The 24,535-nt window shown below is 37.0% G+C and overlaps 2 protein-coding genes across 5 annotated transcripts in view; one reads left to right on the forward strand and one right to left on the reverse strand.

Moving 5' to 3' along the window:
* The window catches only part of FAM189A1 (family with sequence similarity 189 member A1), a 147,991-nt gene extending 126,354 nt beyond the window's left edge, over positions 1-21,637 (forward strand). Inside the window, exons 6-13 of one of the 2 annotated variants that reach the window (XM_032990356.2) lie at positions 95-112; positions 2,755-2,915; positions 3,485-3,620; positions 10,369-10,444; positions 13,213-13,803; positions 17,934-18,008; positions 18,713-19,041; positions 21,048-21,637. In XM_032990356.2, coding sequence (XP_032846247.2) covers positions 95-112; positions 2,755-2,915; positions 3,485-3,620; positions 10,369-10,444; positions 13,213-13,803; positions 17,934-18,008; positions 18,713-19,041; positions 21,048-21,233 — 1,572 coding nt within the window. In that variant the 3' untranslated portion in view covers positions 21,234-21,637. The remainder of the gene's footprint in view (positions 1-94; positions 113-2,754; positions 2,916-3,484; positions 3,621-10,368; positions 10,445-13,212; positions 13,804-17,933; positions 18,009-18,712; positions 19,042-21,047) is intronic. The other variant, XM_032990357.2, reaches the window with a different exon arrangement.
* A 1,013-nt stretch (positions 21,638-22,650) lies between these two features.
* APBA2 (amyloid beta precursor protein binding family A member 2) overlaps positions 22,651-24,535 on the reverse strand; it is a 108,081-nt gene continuing 106,196 nt past the window's right edge. For all 3 annotated transcript variants that reach the window (XM_032990360.2, XM_032990358.2, XM_032990359.2), the window contains one exon: positions 22,651-23,940. In XM_032990360.2, coding sequence (XP_032846251.2) covers positions 23,869-23,940 — 72 coding nt within the window. In that variant the 3' untranslated portion in view covers positions 22,651-23,868. The remainder of the gene's footprint in view (positions 23,941-24,535) is intronic.

Below are 24,535 nucleotides of genomic sequence, written 5' to 3' on the forward strand. Positions count from 1 at the left end.
GTTCTTTGTGATAATCCCTTATATTTGCTATTGTTTCATTTCCTGCTAGTCTCCCTCTTACAGCCTTTTTCACTTTAATTTCTGTGCCTTCCAGCAGGATGATATCACACAGGTAAACTGTTGTTTATAAACCCACACTCCCCCAAACATGTGCATCTTTTGTGTCTGTTTTGCCACTCATTTTCAGCATTGGTCACACAGAGTTTGTTGCCATGATTTGTATTCACAGTAAAAGTTCTTGAAAGAGATGCAGATGATTCTACTGTTAAACTGAGCTGCATTCTAAACATTAGGTCTTTTCTTTCTTGAACCACAGCCTCTTCTACCCTGTGTAAAACCTTTCCCTTCTGTCACATCCCACAAAATGTATGTTGATAGTTCACTCACTGTAAAAGTGCTGTGTGTTTAATTGCCTTGTTTGGAGGAGTGTTAGGAGTATCACTCCCTCTATTTGGCTGAATGAAACAAGCTCCAGGGAACTCAAGAACTGAAGGGATGGAACTACATGTTCTCTGGTGCAAACCAAAGCTTGGGTTCCTTGGCAGTGTGTGAAAGTAGTCTGGGAGAAGGTAAAAGAAGCTGTAGAAGAGAATTATTTAGTTTCAATATTGTAAAAATGACCAAAATTATCAGCTTTCCTAGGAAAATTAGTGTAGTCCTGAGTCTGGTGGAATCAATTAGGGTACAAAATGTGAGCAAGGTATACAGATGTTTGTCCTTGTTATGATAAATTTTTATACAGTTTTTAGGTCACTAAGCTGAAGTTTGTCTTGCTTCCTTCTTTCCTAAAAGATTCTTCAATGTATTTGGGATGGTAGCAGCCTGATGACTGCTGATGATTGTATCAATTAGGGCAGAAGTCTGGTGTTTAACAGTTAATGTTAATGTAATGTTACAATTTGGGAAATGGCTCTTGAAAGATCAGGTGATTTTAGACGGAATGACTGCAAAAATGTTTTATTCTGTAAGACAAACATGTAAAAATGTTTGATAGTACTCAGGGTAACAGCATCACATCTCACATGAAAGAGATTGCTTAGCAGCATCAGGTATTTTATGTAACTAAGAGTAAATGAAGTAGATGTCATGTCTTTTATTCCTGTACCATCAGTAGTCTACAGTGGCTGAAAGTCATTGATTGACTGTAATATACAATGATATAACATATTCTGCAGTAGAGATTCTTTAATAGTTACTTGTGAAAATATCTCTAGAGAGCTGATTTGTAAGCAACTAATAGTTCATTTTCACAAACAATTGAAATTGGTCCTTCTGGCCCTCTGTTGTGGTGCATTATTACAGCTTTGACCTTTGAAACAGCAGGCGTAGTGTGTGTTTAGTAGAACTGAGATATAACTCAACGTTTTAAATACTGAAGACCAATATAATTTCTATGGTAATGTAAATTCAGTGTAACTACACCAAATTAAATTTGGAGAAGTGAAAAATATAAAACTGACATTAAAAAATAAGGTAATTTACTTCCTATTTGCTGGATCTCCTAAGCATAAGCATTTTCCCTCATATTTTACTGCTTCTTAAGTCTTTATTGTGGAATTAAATAAATAATAATGTAATGAGAGAATAGTACAAAGACATACATTCTCTTGCTCTGGTATAAAAAAGAAATATGCCTTCAGCAAACTTTCTTAACTCACTTGTTTTAAAAAGTAAGAGCTAAAGACCAAGTCATCTACTGATCCAAGAAAAATGATTTGACAGTAGAAGCTTGTCTGGAGAGAAAGGAATTTTTCTGTGGTTTTGGATTATCTTTAGATCCCCTTTTACCATGGGGACTATATAAAGCCAGGTCAAGGTGGCCGAGGTCCATGTGATCTGAGAATGGTCCATACTTAATCTTGAAGTAGTTTAAGCTTTTGCTAGATAACAGTGTTTCTGATATCGAAGGTATCAGAATGCCTTCTTGATATCACTGCTATGCTAGAAGCTGATTAGGTTCCTTTCACAAATGTTGACATTAGTTGTCAGTATTATTACTTTTTATCTTTCAGTGTAGTTATTTTCTTTTTGGTTTTGAGATGTTTATATGGAATAAATGTTTTTCTTACTTTCCTACCAGCATTTAAAACCTTTATACCATTTTTAAGCATGCAGTGTCTGTATCACCAAACCACACATGGCTATTTTATTTTACAAGGCTAATAAAGAATAACTGTAAATAGCCCCTTTTTTGGAAGTGAAAAATACGCAGGATATTTGTAGTTGCCTTATTCAAAATTTAATTAATATGTGGTAGCTTGTTTCTAGTTTGGTTTATTTGGGATTTTTTTGGGGGTGTGGGTTTGTGTTTTTTTTCTGTAAGCACAAGGCATTTCAGATTGGAAACAAAACTGTGCAAATAGTGATTTTAGTAGTTGTATCTATTGTTCATCCATTATTAAAATACAGCTGATTATGTAGTGTATAATAAAATTGTATTACAAGGTAGAAGAATTTCTTGAAAAGCTATTCAATTTTAAATGTCTATGTTCTGCATCATAAGAGTGATTAACCTTGAGGCACAGACCTCTCTATATCTTCAGTAGAAACTGTGTTATATTTTGACAATTTGGCTCACATTCCTCACTGATCTCAAGTATTTTTATACTTCCAGAAGTGTCTCTTTCATTTCAGTATGGATATTAATGAAATTGGATGTTGGTCAGTGTTGCTAATACTGACCTTTTATTAAAATTTTTATTATTGGTGATGATGTTTCTACTATCTGAAGGAACTTGACCTGTTCATTTTCAGTTTCTACCACAGAGGCCACATTCTACCAATCCTGACTGCATGACTCCACATGGAACTATCCTGCATCAAACCCTGGATTTTGATGAGTTCATACCACCAATACCGCCTCCACCCTACTACCCACCAGAATATACGTGCACACCAGTGACAGAGGCACAGAGGTGATTCTATGAAGCTCTTTCAAAGAATATGAAGCCAAGTAATGTCCTTCACTTACATTAGGTGCTTCTTTTCCAGAGAGATTACATACGTTTTTTGCAAGCTTGTTAGGATGCACCTGGAAATATTTGTGTTAGAGCACTGCTGTAATAGAGAAGTGATTGAACTAGCTAAGACAAGGATAACAGTATCTGAACTTACAGCAGAGATCAGCTTATAGGTGATCCTTTCACAGTTGTTAACTTTATACATTGTAGTTGAACATGAACTTCAATTTTCTAAGAAAATCTTTTCCATTAATGTGTATTAATGTGGAGTAGTGAAGGACATTAATGACTGCAAAATGGGCTAATAGAGATGGCTGGCATCCAAAATGAAATACAATTTTTAAAGCTACCCTATGAATGAGAGCCTTATTTTGGTTGTCTAATAAATTTGTTCAATATAATTCTTTGTAGTGTACTGTCTTTGAATTCAGAGAATGCTCTGTATTACTGTGGCATAGGTAATAGTTTACTAAATCAATACCATTTCTTAATAATTAAGTTTGCTTCTTTGTGTTTGTAAACAGAGGTCTCCATTTGGACTTTCCTCATTCCCCGTTCAGTGCTTTATATGAAGTAACCATTAACAGCCCAGGAATGCTGTACCCAACTGAGCTGCCCCCTCCTTATGAGGCAGTGGTAGGAGAGACGCCTGCCAGTCAGGTAAGGAAAGTCAAAGGAAATTCTTTACATAGTCTTCAAATGTTCTTCATGCAAACAAATTTTAGAAAAATTTAATCTAAATCTAATCTAATTAGATCTAAATTTAGTGATCTAAAATAATTTATGAGTTAATTGTGCTTTGGGACAACAACCATTAGAAAATATTTATATTATTTAAATGGATTTTTCAGACTATTCTCTTTAAAAGGGTTTAATTAACAAATTCTACTTAATATGTATTCTCCTTATGTTCTGTGCATGTTTGGGCAAACGTTTATGCACATAGTAATACTTCAGCTGATAGGATGATACTGGACTGTCTAACAATAACCTAGAACAATGGATTGGAGTCACTGAAGCACAGTATTTTTACTTATTTGAAAAGGATAACGATGTTTTAAAATGGGACTACACTTCCTCATTTCTACAGGTAATAAGAAATCTTGATTGGGAAGCAGGTTTGTTTTCTTAAAAACACTGCAGTTGTAAAATGTTGTTTTATTCCAACTACTGATGAGAGTGGATTTGCCACACTTTAATGCTTTTAATTGGAGCTCAGTACAACAGTGTAGGCTTAATAAGGAAAAAGGTAACTGTGTATGTTGTGACATGTAATGCTTATAACCTCGGTATGTGTATGTGTGTATATAGCATAGAGCTCATGGGACATGCGGTTTTGCTCTGCTTGTGATCTGAGCCAAGATAACTGTGAATTCCCATTTTAAACACCATGTGGAGGTAGAACATGTACTCGAAAACTCCTAACAAAAATCTCTGTAAATAACTTCAGATTAACAAAGTTAAAAATGCACATTTGCAGTCCCCCACTTGTGTCAGATTTCAGATCATGTTCTGGAAAAGTACTTGGAGCACCTGGTGATAGTATAGACTCTTGTAATGGTATGCTCTAGTCCTGATGGGATGCCTTGAACTCGGTGCCAAATTTATGCTTCAGTAGTTGTAAGATACAGCCTCCAAAAGGAGACTCCTTTCAGGCATCAGAGTGCTGGAAACCGACTTCTGCTTCAGTGTTACAGTAGCTGATAAGAAACCATACAGAGCAAAGATTTGAATGTTAAAAGGATAGGGGCATGTTCTTCCTATGAAATAGCAATGAGTAGTTCTCCGTCTATTGCTTATACTTTTGGCTGTTACAGCTTTTAATACCTGCTGCTGTTATATGGCAGAAACAGTTACTTCTGATAGCGTATAACACATTTATTCTGAACTTTGAGAAAGGATCCAGTATACTTCAGGCAAATATTTACATTATGCTTTTTCCATTATTTTTTACTCTACAGTATGAACTCAGCTGAAACTAGAATTGTAATGTATCTGAATGTACAGCCACAGCTAATTTGAGCAAAGTTTTGCTTGAAGTGTTTTGTGATAATTGAATCAGCTGTCACAAATGGGAGGATACTTAAAATTGCTTTTAGAAACAAATTTCTTGCAGGCTTCAGTAAAAACTCAAGGAGTCAAACATTCTAAATATTTCTTATCAGTTGTTAATAGCACAGTATGGAAATACGTGTGGTCAAGTTGCCAAATTGCACCCACGTTACAGTACTTTGTATTTCCTCAAAATCTAACATTGAAAAGTTTTCTAGTGATTTTTTTCATGTTGGGGGAAACCACAACTGAAACCACAAAATTAAAGAAATTATGTAAATTTTTACTATTATATACAAGGAGATTTTTAAGATAATTAATAAGACAAGTATCGGAGAAAAAAAAGAACATTGAGATGCACAGTCCCCGACAAAAATGCAATTAAAAACCTTCAGAATATGCGTAACTTTTCTATTTCTATGATTAACAAAGCAGCTTCTGACAACTCTTCTAATCCTTGCCTTGTAGCATACCCGCTACCACCTGCCACAGTAAACAGGCCAAACATTGCACTATCTTTGATTTATTTGCCTATAATAAAATGAATCAGTATAAACTGCTTGTGAATTAAGTTCTTAAGTTCTTTTCTGAACAGCAAAATTGGAGTTTCCAAGGCCATCTCCTTTCTAAAATATTTTTCTATCCAAGCTCCATCTTTTTTCCTTTACAGAAACTCAGAGGAACCTGCAAGCCCTAGAGGAGTTGGTATTTTTCAGTGAATAAAAAAAAAAAAAATAAATAGGCAAAAGCGATATGAATTATACATGTTTTGTGGGGGAAAGAAGAGGATCCTATCTGTGATGAAAATTTATATGTGGTATTAGTAAGGTTTAGAAAAGTGTCTACATATACTTAAGCACAAAATCACTTTGAGCACTCTTGTAACGGCAATTATACTTCACATGAGCATTGACATCTAGCAGCACAATAGCACCAGCATATAACAAAAATATAATTTAAGAAGACATAATTTAAAGCTGCAAAGTCATGCTCTTACAAGAATAGCATGAGCTTTAATAAGTAGATGCATTGACTGTTATTTTTTGGCATCTGGGGTCAGTGTCAGTGCCTTGCCTATTCATCTCTGGCCACCTGGGTTCCAGAAGTGTTTGTTCTGATGGCAACTGAAAATGAGTGGTGATTTTTAATTTCTCAGTGGTGATAATTAGATACTTTCTTACCAGGAGTGAGTTTATATCTGACTGGTAGTTGCTGGTTCAGAGAACTTGTAGGACCAAAGTAACAAGTGCTGAGTATCGGAAGTGAAGTACATAGGCAACGCCAACTAAACCCTGCACAATGGATTTGTAGCCATATACTTGCTACCAAAAGCTACCATGTATATTTTTGCAGTCAGTCATCCAGTGGATCTGTAAATGGTGGAATAGAGCCAAAGTCTAAGGCAGTTTTAGGTCTACAAGAGAAACAAAGTGGAGTCCTAAATTCTTACATGATGCAAATGCTCCCATAGAACATGCACCAAGCTGTGGTACCGCATGAACTGAAATAACAGGTTTATAAATCCCTCAAAGTCAGACTTTGCAATGGAAATTATGGCAGAGCTTTAGCTACAGAAGTGCTTCTGGGAACCATTATGTAATAACGTCATAATTGTAAAACCTTTTACTGAACATCAAGCAATAGGTTTTGTTTGCTTTTAAATGGATTGAGGTCCTTATAATTTTATTAAGTTGTATCAAATTAGACTCAATATTTCATGCATTTCATGGACAACAAACGTCAGTCCTACTTTAAGTGGTTGCATCTAGGTAAAAATTGCTGTTGTCATCTGTACTGATTAGGAATTAGGAATTCCCATTTTATGACTATGAAGAAGAGTGTTTTTCACACTGTTTTGCATGCGAAGTATTGACTAGGATATAGAAAAGACAAGAACAAACAGATCGGGGTTCTGGGTGACTTATAGCAGTGACTCTTTTATAAGGTTTACTAACCTGCAGGCTACAGGCTTGTTAAAAGCATGATTTTTCTTTCCTTTTCCTATTGACAGCTTAGTGACTGTCTTTACCGGCTTTATTTCTGAGGATATGCAAGTCAATAAGGCTTTTTTACCCTAGGCTGTGCAGGAACCTGAATGAAACCATGTGCCATCCCTATGTGAACTAGAACTCTGACCTGACTAAAAATGGTCAGTGTTACCTCCCACAGTTAAAACAATGGTTCACCTTCCCCCAGGCAAGAAGGTTAATCAATTCCAAATGCATATAAAATACATTCAGCAATTATTCTTGTGAACGAAAAAAGAACAAGAGAAGGAAAGGGAAAAATGAACACATTGATTAGGTAAGTTTAAATGGCTTACGTTTTACAAAGTAAGGCAAAATATTGGGGAAAAAAAAAGGAAGAGCAAACAAAAATTCAAATTATATCCCTGATTTCTTCTGCATGCCCGAAATCTTGAAATCTCTCATTTTCCCACTATTAAGGATGCTAGTTATCAATGAGGCCTTTAAGAGATAAACTTTAAAGATGAAGAGAGCTTTTCTGTATGTGGGGGATTTTATATAGAAGAGAAGATTCAGTCTTCCATTTGGTCTCAAGAAGCAATTTCTGTATGTGTATAAATTTGCCCCATCATTTGTCATATCACTGGGGATTTGGTCGTAAGGTTTGTTGTGGTTTTTTGTTGTTTTTTTTTTTTTTTTTTAATTTCCAGCAGTTGCAATTAGAGAAAACTATAGTATAGCCTGCAGTATATAAGCAAGCGTCCAGCAGTTAAGCTGAGAGGCCGTGTCCTTTGATTCACATAAACACAAGTCACCTCTCAGACTGTTATCTTGTTTATGCAGCCCCATGTCTTTAGGTATGTTGCTGCAGGGTTTTCAGCGTCTGTAGGAGCCTCTGAGATTGAGGCAGAGCCTGAGAAAGGGATATGATGTGTGGTGGCTGAGCTTTTGTGTCCGTCTAAGTTTCAAAGGATGTGAAAGACTGATACAGATCTCATTGCGTGGAGGAGAGTGCTGAGAACAGTTCCTGTCTGTGGTTTCCCTAAGATGTGACTCCTTACCCTAGGTGAGCTGAAGGACTCTCAATATTAACACCCAACCAGACGTTTGTAAAATAGTTTGTCTCCCACCCGTGTTGGAATACACCTTCGGTCCGTGGTGTGTTCTGTGCGAGCTCTGTTCCAACAGGATGTCAAAGCAGAGTACTGATAGCTGCTCTGTGGCTTGTGTCAAATGAGCTTAGTTGTCTTATTCCCAGGTCAAAAAATTCTGTCAATTCTCTAATTGTTCCCTTCGGCAAACTAAGCAAAGAAATAATAAAAAGGACATGAAGATTGAACTGTTGTAATCTCCAAGTGTTTGTGTAATAGGAAACTAAGGTATGCAAATACAACGTACATTTGTTCTGCCTGTAAAATACTGTGAGCTTTTTGAGAGAGATGCAGTATTTTGATTTCAAGAATTGCTAAACAAGCTTTTTTCACAAGTCTTAAGTTTGCTTTATATGCTGTGTAATAATGTTGTTGTTATTTTAAATTAACTAGATCAAAGCTACAGATGGGTCTTTTTCATTAGCACAGGTTTGCCAAAACCTCAGCCTTTCATGTAACCCATTTTACATGTACTAGGCCATTTTATAGGTACTATAGAATGTCACTACAGCTGCCAGGTGACTGGTAGAATGTAGAAAGTCAGTGTATGTTTCAGCACAAATATTCAGCAGATATTTTCCTGTCAATGATTAAGAATTTATGAAACCACCTAGATTTAAAAAGAACGCCTAGATTTTTAAAAAAGAAACAAACACCATTAAAATGTTACATTATTTCTTCCAAAATGTAGTTGAATGTACCTGAATTTTCTCCAGCAACAAAGAACATTTGAGAACACTTCTTAGTTTTCCAGTTAGTTACCAGGAATGGTCTGCAAGTTAGTGACACCACTAATTTTTTTTTTTTTTTTTTTTTACCACAGATGCAGTATTCTGCTTCAGTAAAGAAAGACTGTTTAAGAAATTTCCAAGCAAAGTGTTTAAAAATATGAGTGATTTCACTTATTTTTGCCACTCCTCTATCCATCTGTTGCTGAGTTAAACAATTTCTGGTACCATTCTTTGTTTAGAGTTGTATTTACTAACTTTCAGACTTAAAATCACTTTTTAAAACTAAATTTGTATTAGATGAGGTTTCCTGATCACTTGATCATAGTAAGCTATGAATAGATAGGTAGATATTAAAAAAAAAATCAGTGAGCACACTAAGTTGTGCATATATATTCGTGCATTAATCTACACTGGCATGTGCACTGAAAGCTCTTTCCTTAATAGCTTCAGAGTAATAGTCACATTCAATTTTTTAGAAGGCCAGATACAAATTAAGCTCTTGATAAAAAGGTTTTCACAGAGGTGACTGATGGTCATTTCTAGACTCTGTCACCAACCATAATAAGCCTTTACTAGTTAATTGTGGCCCTACAGACAGAAGCAGGTATCACGCTTCTGCTAAAGATGGTATCAATCTCATTCCCTTCAACTTTTCTTCCTACATTTTTCTCATTTATTGTTACCAGCTATTTAGTGAAACCATTTTTAAAATAATCACGATCCCAGAAAACTGCTAAAAATCTAATGCGATTGGCAACAAGGTCCAATCCAAAGTCTATTAAAATCAGTAGAAAGAAAATTTCCTAAATTTCAGGTGTTTATGGATCAAGTCTTGCCAGTAGGACTGATTCTATACTTTGTTCACATGATTCTCAAAAGTGAAGGGAAGTTCCCCACTTAGATCCATCCTATCAGAAAAAAAAGTGAGTCCTAGTATTATCTCCCTTCAGCAACCTCTGATAGTCTGGAGAGCATTCTGCATCAGCCACCGTGGGTAGCAATGACGTTATAGTGCTTCAGAATCCATTAGGTGTTGCCATCTCAGCAAATAACCAAAGGAAAATACTGTTCTTGTGCTTGTTTTTATGGTTTCTGTTGTTCTCTATCCTATTTTAGGTTGATATAATGTGATGGAAAAAGCATAATATGGAAAAATGTGGACTGTAGAAAAAGATTGCTTGTAATAAAACCATTAGTCTTAAGCATTGCAGACGTTAGGTTTTGTAATCCGGACCTGCAGCCCCAGCTGCCTGTCAGTTCAAGATTAATTTAGTTTGTAGATTCTGGAAAAAATGAAAAATTGCTTTAAGCATGTTGTTTTGCCCTGCATTTGTTCGTGACTCAAAGACATTGTAAAATACTGTATCCTTTAATAGCTTTCAGTCTGAATAGCAGTTTATATGATAGTTATTTCACAGTCATTTGTGTTCTTAGGGTCATCAGCGCTATACTTTGTTTCGGTAAATTGCAGATGAACATGCTGTTTCATTAAAGAATTTTCATTTAGGTCACTGGTACTGATCAGCAAGTGTCCGAATCAAGCTTGGGTGAGAGGAACATGACCCTGGACATCAGCACACAAGGTGATCATGGCATTGCGTTTGTCTACTTGAGAGAGATGTAGTAGGATTTTTGAGTGCACTTTTCCTTCTCTTCCATCCTTCCCAATGGAGAAAGAATTTGCTTTCAGATTGTTCTTGGCAAGAGCCACCTTTTCACAGTCATAAACTGTTGTGGCTGGAAATGCAGAGGAAATGGAAATGTGGCTGGAAATGCAGATGAGAGTTTTGCTCAACAAAGCACACTGTGTAAAGCCATTGGAGGCAGATATGGTAACTGTCATTTCTCTTCAAAGAGTCATGCACATAACTGGCAGTTTGTTTCTAACTGGCAGCAACCATGGGTGCTTTCCTGATAGTCCACGTGCCTTCTCTGCATAGTGGTTTCCTGCATGGCTTCCAGAAGCCTGCATAGGAAGCTTGCTGCCTGAAGTGTAAGATGGTTGTGAATGCAAGCAGATGAGCCTGTTTGTTTAAAGTTTAAAAGTCACTAGAATAGGCCTCCTTACCACGTCAGTTGATATGGGAGGGCTTTTTAAACTTCAGAGTCTCAGTGGATCGTGAGATGTTGAGCAGTTTGTATGAAGTAATTATTTTAGTAAAACTCCGTTAAATACTTTCTCCACGTCATATGATATTAATGAATACACTGGCAAGTGTTCTCAGTCAGTATGCTTATGGGCGGAGAGGTGGTGGCAGTGGTCTAAGAAACAGAAATGGTCCACTCTCACATAGCACGCAGAACAGGACTGACACACACAGACTATCTGTTCTGTGAAGCAGGATTTCAGTTTCCAGAGCCACCAGTGGTCACCTTGAACTGCTGCTAAACAGTAATTATTTTTTTAAAACCCTGGTGCTTGACAACTGCAATGGAGTGTGACAGCTGAAGGTGACTAGTTTTTAAGTGCTGCTGTTGACGAGGGCTGTGGCTACAGAGCTGGTTTCTAAGGTTCGTAAGTAGATTTGGATTTCACATCCACCTATGAAAGTCTACAAGGCCAGTGCTAGAGTTTTGACTATTGGGAAGCAGTGGACCAGCTCTCAGGCCAGGGTTTGGACGTTACATATTGTGCTGTGTGCACATGAAAGTGCACTAGGAAGGTCCTTGGGCATGTTTTATTCATGTCAAATCAGCCAGTTGTCACCATTCCATGTCTTTTGAGCAGTGGTTGCTTCTCATATGCTTCAGGCCCCTCCTCCTGCTGTCTGTAGTACCAGAAAAAAACATGCTAGTGGAAGAGTAGAACAGTAAGAAGCTGTAAATACAGTTTAAGGCCATTGAATCCAGGTAGCAAATGGTACAACCAGCCACACTCTAGTTACCAGTTAAATCGAATCAAACCAGCCAGTTTGAACAGTGAAGATGTGTGCTGTGAAGGCAGGCACAAACTGGATGCTTCCATGTATCCATACAAACTTCATAGGTATTTCAAAGCTTGAGTTACTGGAATATGTTGCAAAGAATCATTTAACTGGGGACTCATCTCAAATATAAATGTTATAATAAATCACTGCACCTAACACATAATAAACATATTATGCATTTTTAGCATAATGTAGAGGTATAGTATTTCCATTATTGATTATGCCCTTTTTGGCAATGTTATGGTTGCCTTCTGTGTGTTACAAATTTACTTCTTGGAAGGCCCAAAAGAAAATAGTTGTGATGCATTTTATGTAAGAAGAAAATGTCCTTCATAAAATCCTACCTCACGAATATTTGTTTTTCATTTTGATAGTTAATTTCCTTATACTGTAGAAAGCTGCTTCCTAGACCCCAAAACATGGGAGCACTTAACAAATGTTCTCTGAGTCACTAAAAGATCCTATTTTTCTATTCCTGAACAGAAACCAGTTAAAATACATTTGTCTCACCAGTATGGTTAGCAACAGCTGTTATGCAAAAAAGGGCATCAGAGGCTGCTGAGCTGAATACAATTATGTGATTGGTGTTCTGTAGATACTTTGATTTTAGATGTAGAACTTCAAGGAATTTCAGATTGATATGGGACAGTGTTGTCTATATTATTGGAGCCTGGAAATGGGATTATCTAGTTTTATTTTCTTTATTTTTGTCATGACTTCGGTAATAATGCAGAGCCAAATACTTATTGTCATACAGGGGGCCATTTTCATCCATAACATATATTTGTAGACATGACAGAGGAAGTGATAACAATCTCAGTTTTTAATACAGAGGTCTTCAAAGGTTATGTGACCTTTCATAGAACATTTGGCTTCTATCTGCGGTGTGTGTGTGATGTATTTTGTGTATCAGAGATGTTATATGATGGTGAATTCTTACTTGTAAAGACCTAAGTTATATGCTTCAGGGAAATTATGATTAGAAGGTGTTAGGTGAAAAGCTAATATTCACAGTAGTAATAGGTTTAAAAGTGACCAGAGCTGTGTTTTTTCAGCATCTGTGTAAAGTTTTACTTTTTCTACCACAGGCAATCTCTCACTGCTTGCCAGAGAAACCAGTAGTGAAAGAGCTGTTCCTGTCCAAATGTAGTTACAGATAATACTTTGGTATCAGTGCTCAAGCGCGCTTATTAGTTGAAGAAAATACTCGAGGACAGCACAAATTGTCTTTGCTGAAGGACACTAGAAACAAGTAAATGACTTCAGTCTTTTTTGCTTTGGCATTCTGTCATCTGAAAGCTTTTGAGTAATTATTGATATACTTGCTTTTACTGATATCAGTATATAGAAAACAGGGCTGGGGGGGGTGGGGAAGGGAGAGGGGCAAGAAGTGTTTATTTTTCTCTGAATCTCTTGTTTCACAGTGTCTGTTGAGAGTGCCTCTTTGATGGTCTCTGATGCTGTTGATATCCCAGACCGTAGCTACTCATCTGAAGATCTTTGTTCACTGGAAGTTCAAGGATCTCTCCATTCTGCAGATCTCTCTCCCTACTGTGCAACCCCCAAAGGGGCTACGGACCAGAGCTGCAGCACTCTGGGTCACAGCACCCGCTGCAGGTTCCACAGAACTCGCTCAGAGGGTTTCCCTGATGAAGATGACAGTTCCCACAGCCGAGCCTCTACAAACAGGTCTCAAGGACAGGAAAAGATCTGTGCCCGCGGCAGGTCCTTAGACTGTTCGTCAGAGAATTTCAGCCCCTCAGAAAGAGAACTGCAGGGTTCTGCTCCAGAGAGCATTGCCACGCCGCCTTTGAAGCAAAAGAAAATCTGCTGTGTGGACTTCAGCCAGCCTCCTGTCCCCTCCCAGACCTCTCCCTGTTTTGGGCCCACAAATACTTCATCATACGCAAGCAGCCACGAGGGTGCTGTCCAGCAGCATCACATTACAAAATACCGAATTTCAAATATAGTCCGATCAACTAGTGACCCTGTGTCATGTTCGTCTTGTTCAGAAGGTAGGTGTAGTACCACAAGGTTGAGGGAGCATGGAACAAATGAGCAGTATGTGATTTATGCAGCAATTGGTACTGCTGGAAGTTACATGAAACATTCCAGTGAGGGCTGACTTATGTGTGAAGGCTTTACTTCCATGAACGTTTTCTAGATTTGAAAATTTTTAAGAAGAATGAAAATGGGAAAAGTGACAGAGTGGAATTAAGTTTGGCTTTTCTAAATCATACCAGCCTTTCTGCACTGCTCAGAACACCATCTCTTGAGTAGATGGTTCCGTCTCTCTATTCCTGTTACATTGAGAAGTTAAACCAAGAAGTTGAATGGTACTGGGGTCTATTTAGGAAACCATTAACTGAGCTGCCATGCTTGTAATACAGCAGGTTGTGTTTCCTGAAGGTGACACTGACATGGACGGTATTGGTGCATGTCAGGGGCAGTCACTGTGGCTGTGTAGTGGCAAGTTGGAGCGTATGGTGAAAAGTTTTAAAAGACAGAGAAATGAAAGATGATGCACATGATAAGATAATAAATGAAAAGGAAAGCTTTTGATTGTCGTGGATAAGCATCTTCTGCTATTAATCCCCTTTTAGACAAGTAGGGAAGAAGAGAGGAGATGTTAGCTGAACAGTATATCTTAAAAATCTGCATGTTAGTGGAAAGGTTTGATTTAGTAGAGAATGGCTTGATCAAATAATAGGAATGTAGAACTGTCTAAAACATTTGAAAAGTGCAGATTTTACAAAAGGATGTAAGCTGTTTAGAGAGATTCAGAGGGGTAACCTGGAAGAAGTGGTTTGAAAGTAAAGATTACAAAGCTTTGTAATGTCATAGATTGTGCTCTCACAGCTGCATTCATTGGGCTTTCTAAGGGATCTAGAGGAAGAATCGTGTCTAGCTCAAAACAAAAGTAGACAAAATGCTGAAATAACTGGTTTCATTTAGGAAGATGTATTGGTTCTACTACACTTTTTGCATCATTATTCTGTTTCTGTGATTCTCAGAGACCTCATACGTAGCTCAATAATTGAATGTCGTTTACGTTTAGAAATCTACCCTCAGCATCCTGTCCAGGAAAAGCGAATCTTTAGTCTAGAAGTCTGCATATATTTTATGAAATTTACTCTGCTAGGATATATGTGCTATGAAGCTGCTCTGCAGATAGTAAGTAAGAATTTCTGAATCCTTTCTACTGTGCCAAAGAAAAGAACAAGAGCCCTTTATCTTCTAGATCATGCTCTGCAAGTGTCCAATATTGTGCTCCATATGCTCTGAGTAGTGTTTGAGATTACTGTGGGCAGCCTATCCGCACATTCTAGCTCACTGCTGGGACACCTGGTAGAACAGTTGCTCTGCCATCATTTTTAACAGTTCCTAAATATACCTGTCATCTCTTCTGGATAAGTGGCATTACACGAACTATTTTGACTAATTTCCAAGTTCTTAGTCCTACATGAGTTGAGGGACATGAGTTGAACATTACTGAGATGTAACTGGGCTTAGCAAAGATTGTAATAAAGGAGCAGAAATGGTTCTAGAGATACTGAAATACAGACAGCAGAGGTGGGGAGCAAGAGACAGAGTAACTCAGGGGGGATGTGTTTGTGCTGACCTAGTTTGCCGTTCTGCTGCTGCCGACAGAAGACACTTTAAAATGAAATCTTTAAGAGAAGCAGTTGAGTCTAGATTTGCGTATTTCTTTTCATATATATTTGGCAAACTACAGTTTGCAAAATTTTACACTGTGAGGGTTTTCACAACTTCACATCATTTCCCTTTCCTCTAACATAGGTTAGAAGCAGCACAGTTCCAATAACACGTACTGGCTGTTTGCAGCAGCCCTGAAGCTTCTTTCTCCTAAGCTGTGGCACACATCTGAAGTTCTTTATAGTCTTTATAAAGTCTTTAAAAAGGCATTTGTTCTAGATTTTTCATGACTGGCTATTAGTATTCATTGCGGAATTTTAAAATACATCTTTAAAATGTTGAACAATAGACAAGGATAGACAATAGAGTTGAACAATAGACAAGGATAAAGGGAACCAACTGAGCTCCATCAGCTAACCAACCCAGAAGAAAAAGTGTTTGAGGTTTTTTTTTGGAACATACACTTATATTTTAAAATCCTCCTGGAGCACAAGAACTGCTCAATAGACCTGACCATATGAAAGACAGAGCTGTAACTAGGTATTATTAATACTAGTAACTCGTGTAAGAGACATGCTGTGGATTCTGGAGAACTGAGGGGAGGGGGAGCTTCAGGTATGCTCACAAATGGGAAAATACAATGATCAGGTTGGTAAGCGGGCATTCCTTTTGTCTTAGGGCCTGGTCTTTCTACTTTAAGAACAATTATTAATTTATCTTCTGATTAACCTCCCTATACAAGTCAGTGTGAAGAGATTTAGAAGTGCAACCTTGAAACTGACTGCGTAGAGCTTTGTTACGGGGGTCTTGACTGTTACTGTGATTGCACTGCACATGATTTGGAACAGAAATTATTTGTTACAGGGATGTTGCATGTGTGCAACAGCACAGTGACACAGCAGCAATGAGATCTAATAAATTCGTCATCTGGGCATTTTAATGCTGGCATAAAACTCTGGGCTTTTTTTAGGTCAATAAAACACAATTCATGTACTTCAAGCACATCTTGAAATGATGGGGTCTTTGTGGTATGTACAGTCAAGAGTTCTCCCATTAATCCTTTAATGCTGGAAGTGAGTTAGTTTGTTTTGAAATATCTGACATCCCTAGTAGAGAAATTACAGATGAAAGTTTAGTTTAATAGGTGCTTTTAGAATCACTGTGTAGTCCCTGGACAATATAAGTATGGTGGGTTCACATTTAATCTCTGTAAGAAATAGTTCCCTCTTTAAAAAAAAAAAAATTACTTACAAGTAGTTTGCACATTTTTCTGTCTTTTCCCCATTAAGTTTATCATAGCAAAGGAGGACAAAATCACTTTCTAGCACAGATGTTTGTTACAATCAACTTAATTTATAATCAAATATGATAGACTATGTGGCTATATCGGTTAAGTGTCTGAGTGATTATCGTCATGTCTGCGTTCCAGATAATTCAGGGTAATGTCTAGTGGTGTAGTTTTGACTGTGCTGCAAGTACATTAAGCAGTATAATAATAGATGGGAAGACAGAACCTCTGAAGTGTCTCCTCTTAATAAGCATGCCATGATTCGTGTGTTGCAGTACTTCAGCATAATAAAGCAAATTAAAGACAGATTTTCTATGTTTGTAGCATGTTAATGTTTGTTTTCCTTCATTTAATTATTCACTCTACCAGAGAAAATGATACCAGCTTATCATTATAAACTTTTCCCGAAGATACAGAAGAAAACCTCTTCTACTCCATCTAGAAGTTCAAAACAGTTTTCACTCTTGGAAACTGCTGTAAACAGCTTTAGCATAAATGTGAGGGTTTATTCCATCTTGTATGTCACAAGCTTGAAATCAAAAAGACTGCAGTGGTAATTACTGTATAGTGTGATCTCATCATCGTTGATCCTTGTGCTGGCATCCCAGAAACTCTCATTAGAAAGCAGCTATGTCCAGAGCTGTCTGTAGATGCTCTGTAACCACTTGTTATTGATTGGATCATCAGTAACTATAGCTGTCACCTACCCATTAATTTAATCAGTGGCAGATAGCATTTGTCCTGCAAAGAATAAGAATCGATAAAAAAAGGAGGTAGAAATATTAAATAAAATGCTGGTTTTGTAGAAATAAGAGGGATTAATCTTTCTTGGTTTCCCTATTCTCTAAGATAAAATCTGTCTGCCAAGGAAATAACAGGAAAGTCTGAGGTGTGCCCCTAGCAGGGAGCCTTCTGTAGCTTCAGCACTTAGGCCTGAAATATTTAGGATTTGATAGCTGTGTAACAGGAAACCATCAAGCAGGAACTGTATTTTTCTATTTGTATTTATTTAACAGTTTATAGGACATTTTTGTATATAGTAGCTTCTCTTTATGAATGGACATCTTGAAAGTAGTATTTCTTCTGAGTAGTTTCATTCTGTAAAGGAGATAATAACAGATTCCTATGTATTTTTTCTTGCTTTGGGCAGAGGATAGCAGGGGTTGATTGTGCTCTTTCTGTTTCTGTCTCTGATTAAAGGTGGTAATTGTGCCTGGACTCCTGTATGTAGCCAGCATCAAGATGCAGAATTATCTCCAGCTACATTAGAAACAGGTGAGGATCAGTTTTCTAAAGCAGGATCATATGGGTTTCCTTCTTTTGTTTTAAAAATAATTAAAAGCTTCTGATAGAGAAACAAGCTCTAGAAAATTTGGGGCAGAAAAATCACTTACTAACAGCACACATATATGTACAATACTGATGGAACCAGCCTTTGAGTGAAAATAAATGCTGCGAATTAAGTTCTCTGTTTTAGTTTATCATTTTTACTTTCTCTATTTCTTACTAATCTGTCTTGTATTATTCACTGTTTATAATTTTCAAGGCCTTGAAATAAGTGGAATTTTATCCTTAAATTTAGGGGGGAGGGTCTAGACCCTAAAGCATTACAAGTTACATATGTAACACTGGTGTTTCCCCTTATCATTAATGTCGACTGAAATCCCTTAAAGTAGAGATAACAAAAATGTTTGTGATTTATGAAGTACTTCAATCACCCACACATTCATCCTAAGTGCAGTCCTTCTTGGTCACAGGAAAGAGTCTTAATCTTACGCCCTGGTTAAAATTACCCATTGCAACGTTTCCTTGATTGCATGCTTTTGTTACTTCTTCAGACAAAGCAGACATTTTATGACAAAGTAAAAACTTTTGTGACAATATTTGTTTTGCCTTTTTTCTTTTCGTTTTTCTTTTTTTTTTCTTTTTTTTTTTTTTTTAACTATTACTTTAAAGATATTCTTCCCCCCCTTTTTTAGTTCCTGTTTCTGGTTCTCATATGGCTGCCTCTCCTTGTGAGCATTCTTTGAGCCGTTTACTACCAGCTGGAAAACAGAGGGATACAAGGACAATTGATCTACACCGAAAGCCAAAAGCTTTGCACACAGTCTCAAAAGAGCGACCGCACTCTTTAGTGGACCTTAAGGCCTATAAAGACACAAAAATTTTAGTGGCAAAATTTTTGGAACATTCAAACTGTAATCTCCCTCCAGAAGTACGCCACGTAGTGAACAGCATACGATCAGTAATAAAATCTGATGAAAGACACATGGAAGAAGCCATCTTCAGTGCCAATATTATAGACCAGGTAGGTCATTTATGTCCTGGAGATCTGTTCAACTGCAGAAGACAAATACCTTATTTAAATGTTTTTACAGTTTTAAGTACTTCAGACAATCTCTACAAGAGGTTCTTTTCTAGTAACATGGCTTTAGTAAGAGATAATTTATATTTATTGGGCAGCAATGCATTTTACACTGAAGCACTCATAAATGCATTTAAAATTCTTCAGCTGGACCCAGTAATATCCTAGGAGATCCATAGGAAGCTGATTTACACACTGATACTCATCCTCTTATTTCCAACATCTTTCTGCACCTGTGACTGTTCCATACATGAGTTTGTGTTTATATACAGAGATACACAGAACTGACTTGGATCTGTTGTACTTTCAGGCAAATGTATTTGAACACCATAAGCTACTAGCTGAAAAGGATGGGTAGACACGCAAGCAGTGCCACAATCTATTAGAACAGAACAGTGCCGTAACTCTCACTCCGGGCTAGAAGAGTGACAATGACCCTTGCTATTTTTAAGAAAAAGAATTGAGAATTTGTGCTTTTCCAAACGAAGGAAAATTCCCACCTTGAGTGAGAATAAAAGGGACTCAAGTCTTGGAAGGAATCCTATAAAACAAGGGAATTAGTAGTGGCATTTATTATCTAATGCATGTTTAATAATAATACATCTTTTTTGCAGGAAGAAAGGTGATGAATCACCTCTTGCTAGTATTGTTACCAGACTGATAGCTATAGAAATGAAGTTCCTTTTCTGTTGTCAGGTTTAAAAAGCAGAATGCTGTTAGCATGACTGACCACATTCAGGTTGCCTGTGGGGTTTCCACAGCGCTGGACAGACGGTTAAGAATACACACTTGGGGGCTTTTCCCCCCCTTTTGAGATATTGTCATTTCTACGGTATTAGCCTGCTGATCCCTGAGTGAGGGAAACTGGCCAAGTATTAAAATAGGATGTAATAACACTTAAACAGCATGTAAGATAGCTTGATGTGTAGCAGGAAGCATACAGCATTTGATAAAGCTTGCTGAAAGATTGGGTTTGCTACCTGTGAAGTAGAACAGAGAAGTAGCACCGTATTGGTTACCTCTGTAGTCACACGGGTAGAAAAGCAGTGCTATCATGACACACTTAATAGAGTGTCAGTATGGAATTCAATTTTAACGTTTTATTGCTTTACAAAATGTATAGGTCATTAAATCCTCAAGGTGAGAAAGTTGAAAACAACTTTATTTAAATGAACAAACTATAGTTTCTCGCCAAACAAAACAGGATAAAAAAATGTGAGTGCTTATGTAGACCACAAAACCAGAAACCAATAGCCCAGTTTTTATCCTGTGTGGATTTCTTAGATCCAGGGAGTCATATTTTTTTTCATATTAAAGAAATAATTTTAGTAGTCACTTTTTTTCAGACAAAACCCATTATTAATTAGTGAAAGTCCAGGGCATCCCAGCAATCTACTTAAAACATCACCACATTTTTGGTAAAATAATTGTATAATCCAGATTTGTGAAGTAGCTTGACAGTTCTATTAACACCAAAGAGTTTGCTTACCAGGCTTGCAAGGTTTTAGTTCTCTTCTAGCTTCAGCAAAGCCAGGGAAGCATCTCTTTCTCCTAAAAGAACCAGATGAGTTTAATTTCCTCCAAACTTACATTTGTCAATTATAAGGTAGAGCTTCTGTCTTTTCCACATTTCCTTCTCATTCATATAGAGAGAAAGAAACGCCTGCTTGTGCCGTTGTTGATTCCAACACCACAGCACAGATATGAGGCCTGATGCCTTCCAAGCCTGACGGTGCCTTCCAGTAGCCAGTGCTCAGCCCTGACCAGCTGCAAGAACAGGAGAAGTGGGAGGGTGTCTGGGTGGCTGCATAAACACACATCTCTGGGAGAGTTTCATCATTAGATAACTTAAATGAAATAATATTCAGGGACTGAAGCTTTTAAATGAAAACATTCCTTATACTCTTTTCCCCATTTTTTCCTTCTTTGTTTCCTGCCCTTTTAAACAGGTAATTACAAGTTCCCAGCAGAATGTAAATACCTCTAGAAAGCGGCTTCAAGAAGATCTTCATCTTCAGAGCTGTGGTGCTCTGAGCTCTCCAGTTGCCTTCTTACGCAGGTCCCACATCACTCGCAGTTTAGAGCGGGACAGACCTCACAGTCTAATTGGAGTTTGCCGGGAGACCATCCTTTGATAATATCTGCAGGTATGTGATTCCAGCAAAGAGAATTAAGGAAGAAACCAGGACTGGGAGAAATACAAGTAGTGGATGACTTAAAAAGGAAAAAGTGTCTTCCTTTGGAATTCCACTTTTTTCCAACAGCAGGAGGAGAACATCTGTCTTTCTGAATGTAAATTTCAGCCCTGATTTTTGCAAAATTTTAACTGATTTATTAGCAAAGTCAGAACAAATGTTTTCCCAACCAGAAATGTGTTTATTTCACTGTACTTACGGAAATGCTACTGATGCTGCCTAGAATTTCTTGAAAACCATTGCAAAACCACCAGAGACCGGCTGTACAACTTAAAAGTTGTATTTATTTAATGTACCTCAAAGTGTTTTAACTGATCAGTGTTTTAATAAAAAGTATTTCTGGACTTTGGTCTTTCAACAATTGATTCGGATAGCAATGTAAAGGTGATTCATACGCTCATACAGTGCTGCTTCTAATCCATTTTTCCAGTGTATTTCATGCCAGGCTAACTGATCTGTCCTATAAAACCTCCTCACCCCCCAATATGTTGCCCTTTTAAATTATAGTAATGGCTTCAGTGTGGTTTATTTTTGCTTTGTTCTGAATGCTCATAAGTTTATTAATGGAGTAGCATATGCCACTGAAAACTGCCGTTTAAGTACTCTGCAAATTGTGACCAAAAGTTGCATTAGGGAAGAAGACTGAAATTCTGCATTTCCAAAAAACGTATTCCAGTCGAATTAGTAGTTTTGACAATTGTATTACTAAAATATGTCCTTGTGGTTCTGCTGCATTTATGATTTATTTAACATTGATCTTAAAGTAATACTCAAAAAGTAAGTATCATTGACACTAATTTGATTACCAGCATAAACACAGGTCTGCCAGCAACGTCCTCCAGTGCAAGCTTCATCCTGGCTGTCTTGGAGGAAATTGGAAAAACCGTAAACAAAAGGTTCTCATAAAGAACCTACCACAGGTTGCCGTTTCAGGGTTTTAATTTTTTTGCAGCACTGCTTGTCAGTAGCGTTAGTTTCCATTTGAGGTTTAATCATATACTGGTTTCATTTGTGTCACTCTGAGCTGGGCAGACATCCTGTGAAAAGGTCACAAAGGAATGTAGCTGAAGATGGGTAGCTTAAGTTTTACAGAATCATCCATTTTAATGTATTTTAATTATATCATGCTTCTGTATTGTTGTGAAGTTACAGTGACATCCAGTGGCAATGAGGTATGCTAATGGAAAGCATCTACTCTCAAGATAATAATGATGAAACACAAATTCCTAAATCAAGAGATTAGTTTCTTTTTAAAAAAATAATTGTGACCTTTGCAACTGCACTTAGATGAAGAATTAAATGATCTACTTGGATTTTTTTATTACGTAAACTTACACAACAAACAAAATAAGCAAGCTTCCTTTATTATTTCAGATTTATTAGTGATAATAGGTTAATTCTTTCCTAAGGTCAGTTGCATGCAACACACTACTCCTTGAAGTACAGTCATCTAAAGCTCTTTAGTTACTGCATGGTAAGGCTTCTTAAGTCACAGTGTATTTTCTTCAAGGCCTTGGCCAAAAGAAAAAAATTAGACAAAAAGTTACACCAATTAACATTTATCTCATAAGGAATACAACTTTACTACTAGGTTTTTTTATCTACACACATTCTAATACTGCTGATGGTGCTAGGTTATTTGTCAAAACAATTTACATTCGGAACACATTGCTTTTGGAATAAGAATGCTTTATAAAAGACAGAAACAGGTAAGCATGGCTTTCTCATTTTGAGCGAATATAAACAAAAAGGTAAAATGGAAAAATTAAAGAAAAAAAACCCCAGCCCAACACATACATTACACAACCTGTGCAGTAGGTTATCCGTGAAATAACTCTGTTAAATCATAAAAATCACAAGCATTAAAAATAAATATGTATCTAAATAAATATTTTGATTTTAATCTTGTGGCAATTATTCTTTATTTAGCATATGAAACACTTGTTACATGTTTATGTTCACACCTTGCCAAACAGGTTACATTTGTCATAACAATACCAAGTACTACAGTGGTTTTCTTTACATTAGAATCTAAAAGTTTTAACTGCACACATTCCTTTCCACTGAAATACCATCTATTCTGCACGAGTTTTAAAATTATGCAAAGCTATCATTATTGGACCGCTTTATGGGACTGGGATTTTTTTTTAACTTGAGGCAGCCGTAACTTTCTCCAATTGCTTCTCTTTGCCATCTCCTGCAGTCTCATTCATCAAATATTCACATTCACCGTGTTATCAAACAAGACAGACATACATACATCACTCCACAGAAGGGTTACAAATAAATATGTTTTAAGTTTCATGAGAAAAGAGTTTAGAAGATGTTGCAAAATACTTAAATGTTTTACAAAGAATTTTGTCAGTGATTATTGTCCTTGACCATCCTTCTCATCACTTTTTGGCAAAGAAATAAAAAGGAAGGAGAGAAAAGGCAGAGACACCTGTCTGTTCCTTGTTTCGGAGTCCTCAGGTCAGCTTCAAAGCCTTTCATTCATACAAAATACAAAATCTCTTCAGATATGAGGGCTTCAGCTTTGATGGAATCAGTTGTTTTGCTGTAAGAGGGTCGCATGCTAGATGTATAGGGGTGTCTCTTGCCCAGTTAGAAGTCTGAACATGGCAGCTGGCATAGTCTTCATGTGAATCTGTCAATTGGTTTACACAGAAATCAACAGAATTGTTACTCGTTTAGAATAATCCATAAGGGCCTGTGGTGTAAGTGCAGTTATTGTCCTGGTTTGTACAGATGTGAATGTTACCAGAGTTTCTAGTTCAAAGTTCTCTGGTTCTAACAAGCTGGTTTGCCGTGTTTGCTTTTTTTGTGTGTGTGTATTTTTTTTTAAAATGATGACAGAATGCAACATTATACAGCTTAAAAAGACACATAACCACTTTCTATTGTTATACCCTACTTCAATTACAGCCCTTAAAAAAGAAGCAGCACAAACATTTCTGAAAATTCATTCTGCTGTTCTGGTATTAACTGAACTCAGATTGTTCTTCTCTTCTCTTCCCTGTGGGAGTGTCATTTTGCACATATTTTCTCCTAATTGGAGCATGATCCTCTGAGCACAAAACTTGGACTTTATCACCTGGTATTTAAACACCAGTCAAGAGTGTGGTAGAACAGGTTCTCTCATGGTGTTTAAGTTCTTTCTACAAGGAGTACTGTGGTAAGTGTCAGGAGGATTTTACAGACTAGCAGGATTAAAGGCATCAGGTAAGCAGAGGTATATCAGA

Source organism: Tyto alba, unplaced genomic scaffold, assembly GCF_018691265.1.
Source record: "Tyto alba isolate M040663 unplaced genomic scaffold, T.alba_DEE_v4.0 Super-Scaffold_41, whole genome shotgun sequence".
Taxonomy (NCBI): domain Eukaryota; kingdom Metazoa; phylum Chordata; class Aves; order Strigiformes; family Tytonidae; genus Tyto; species Tyto alba.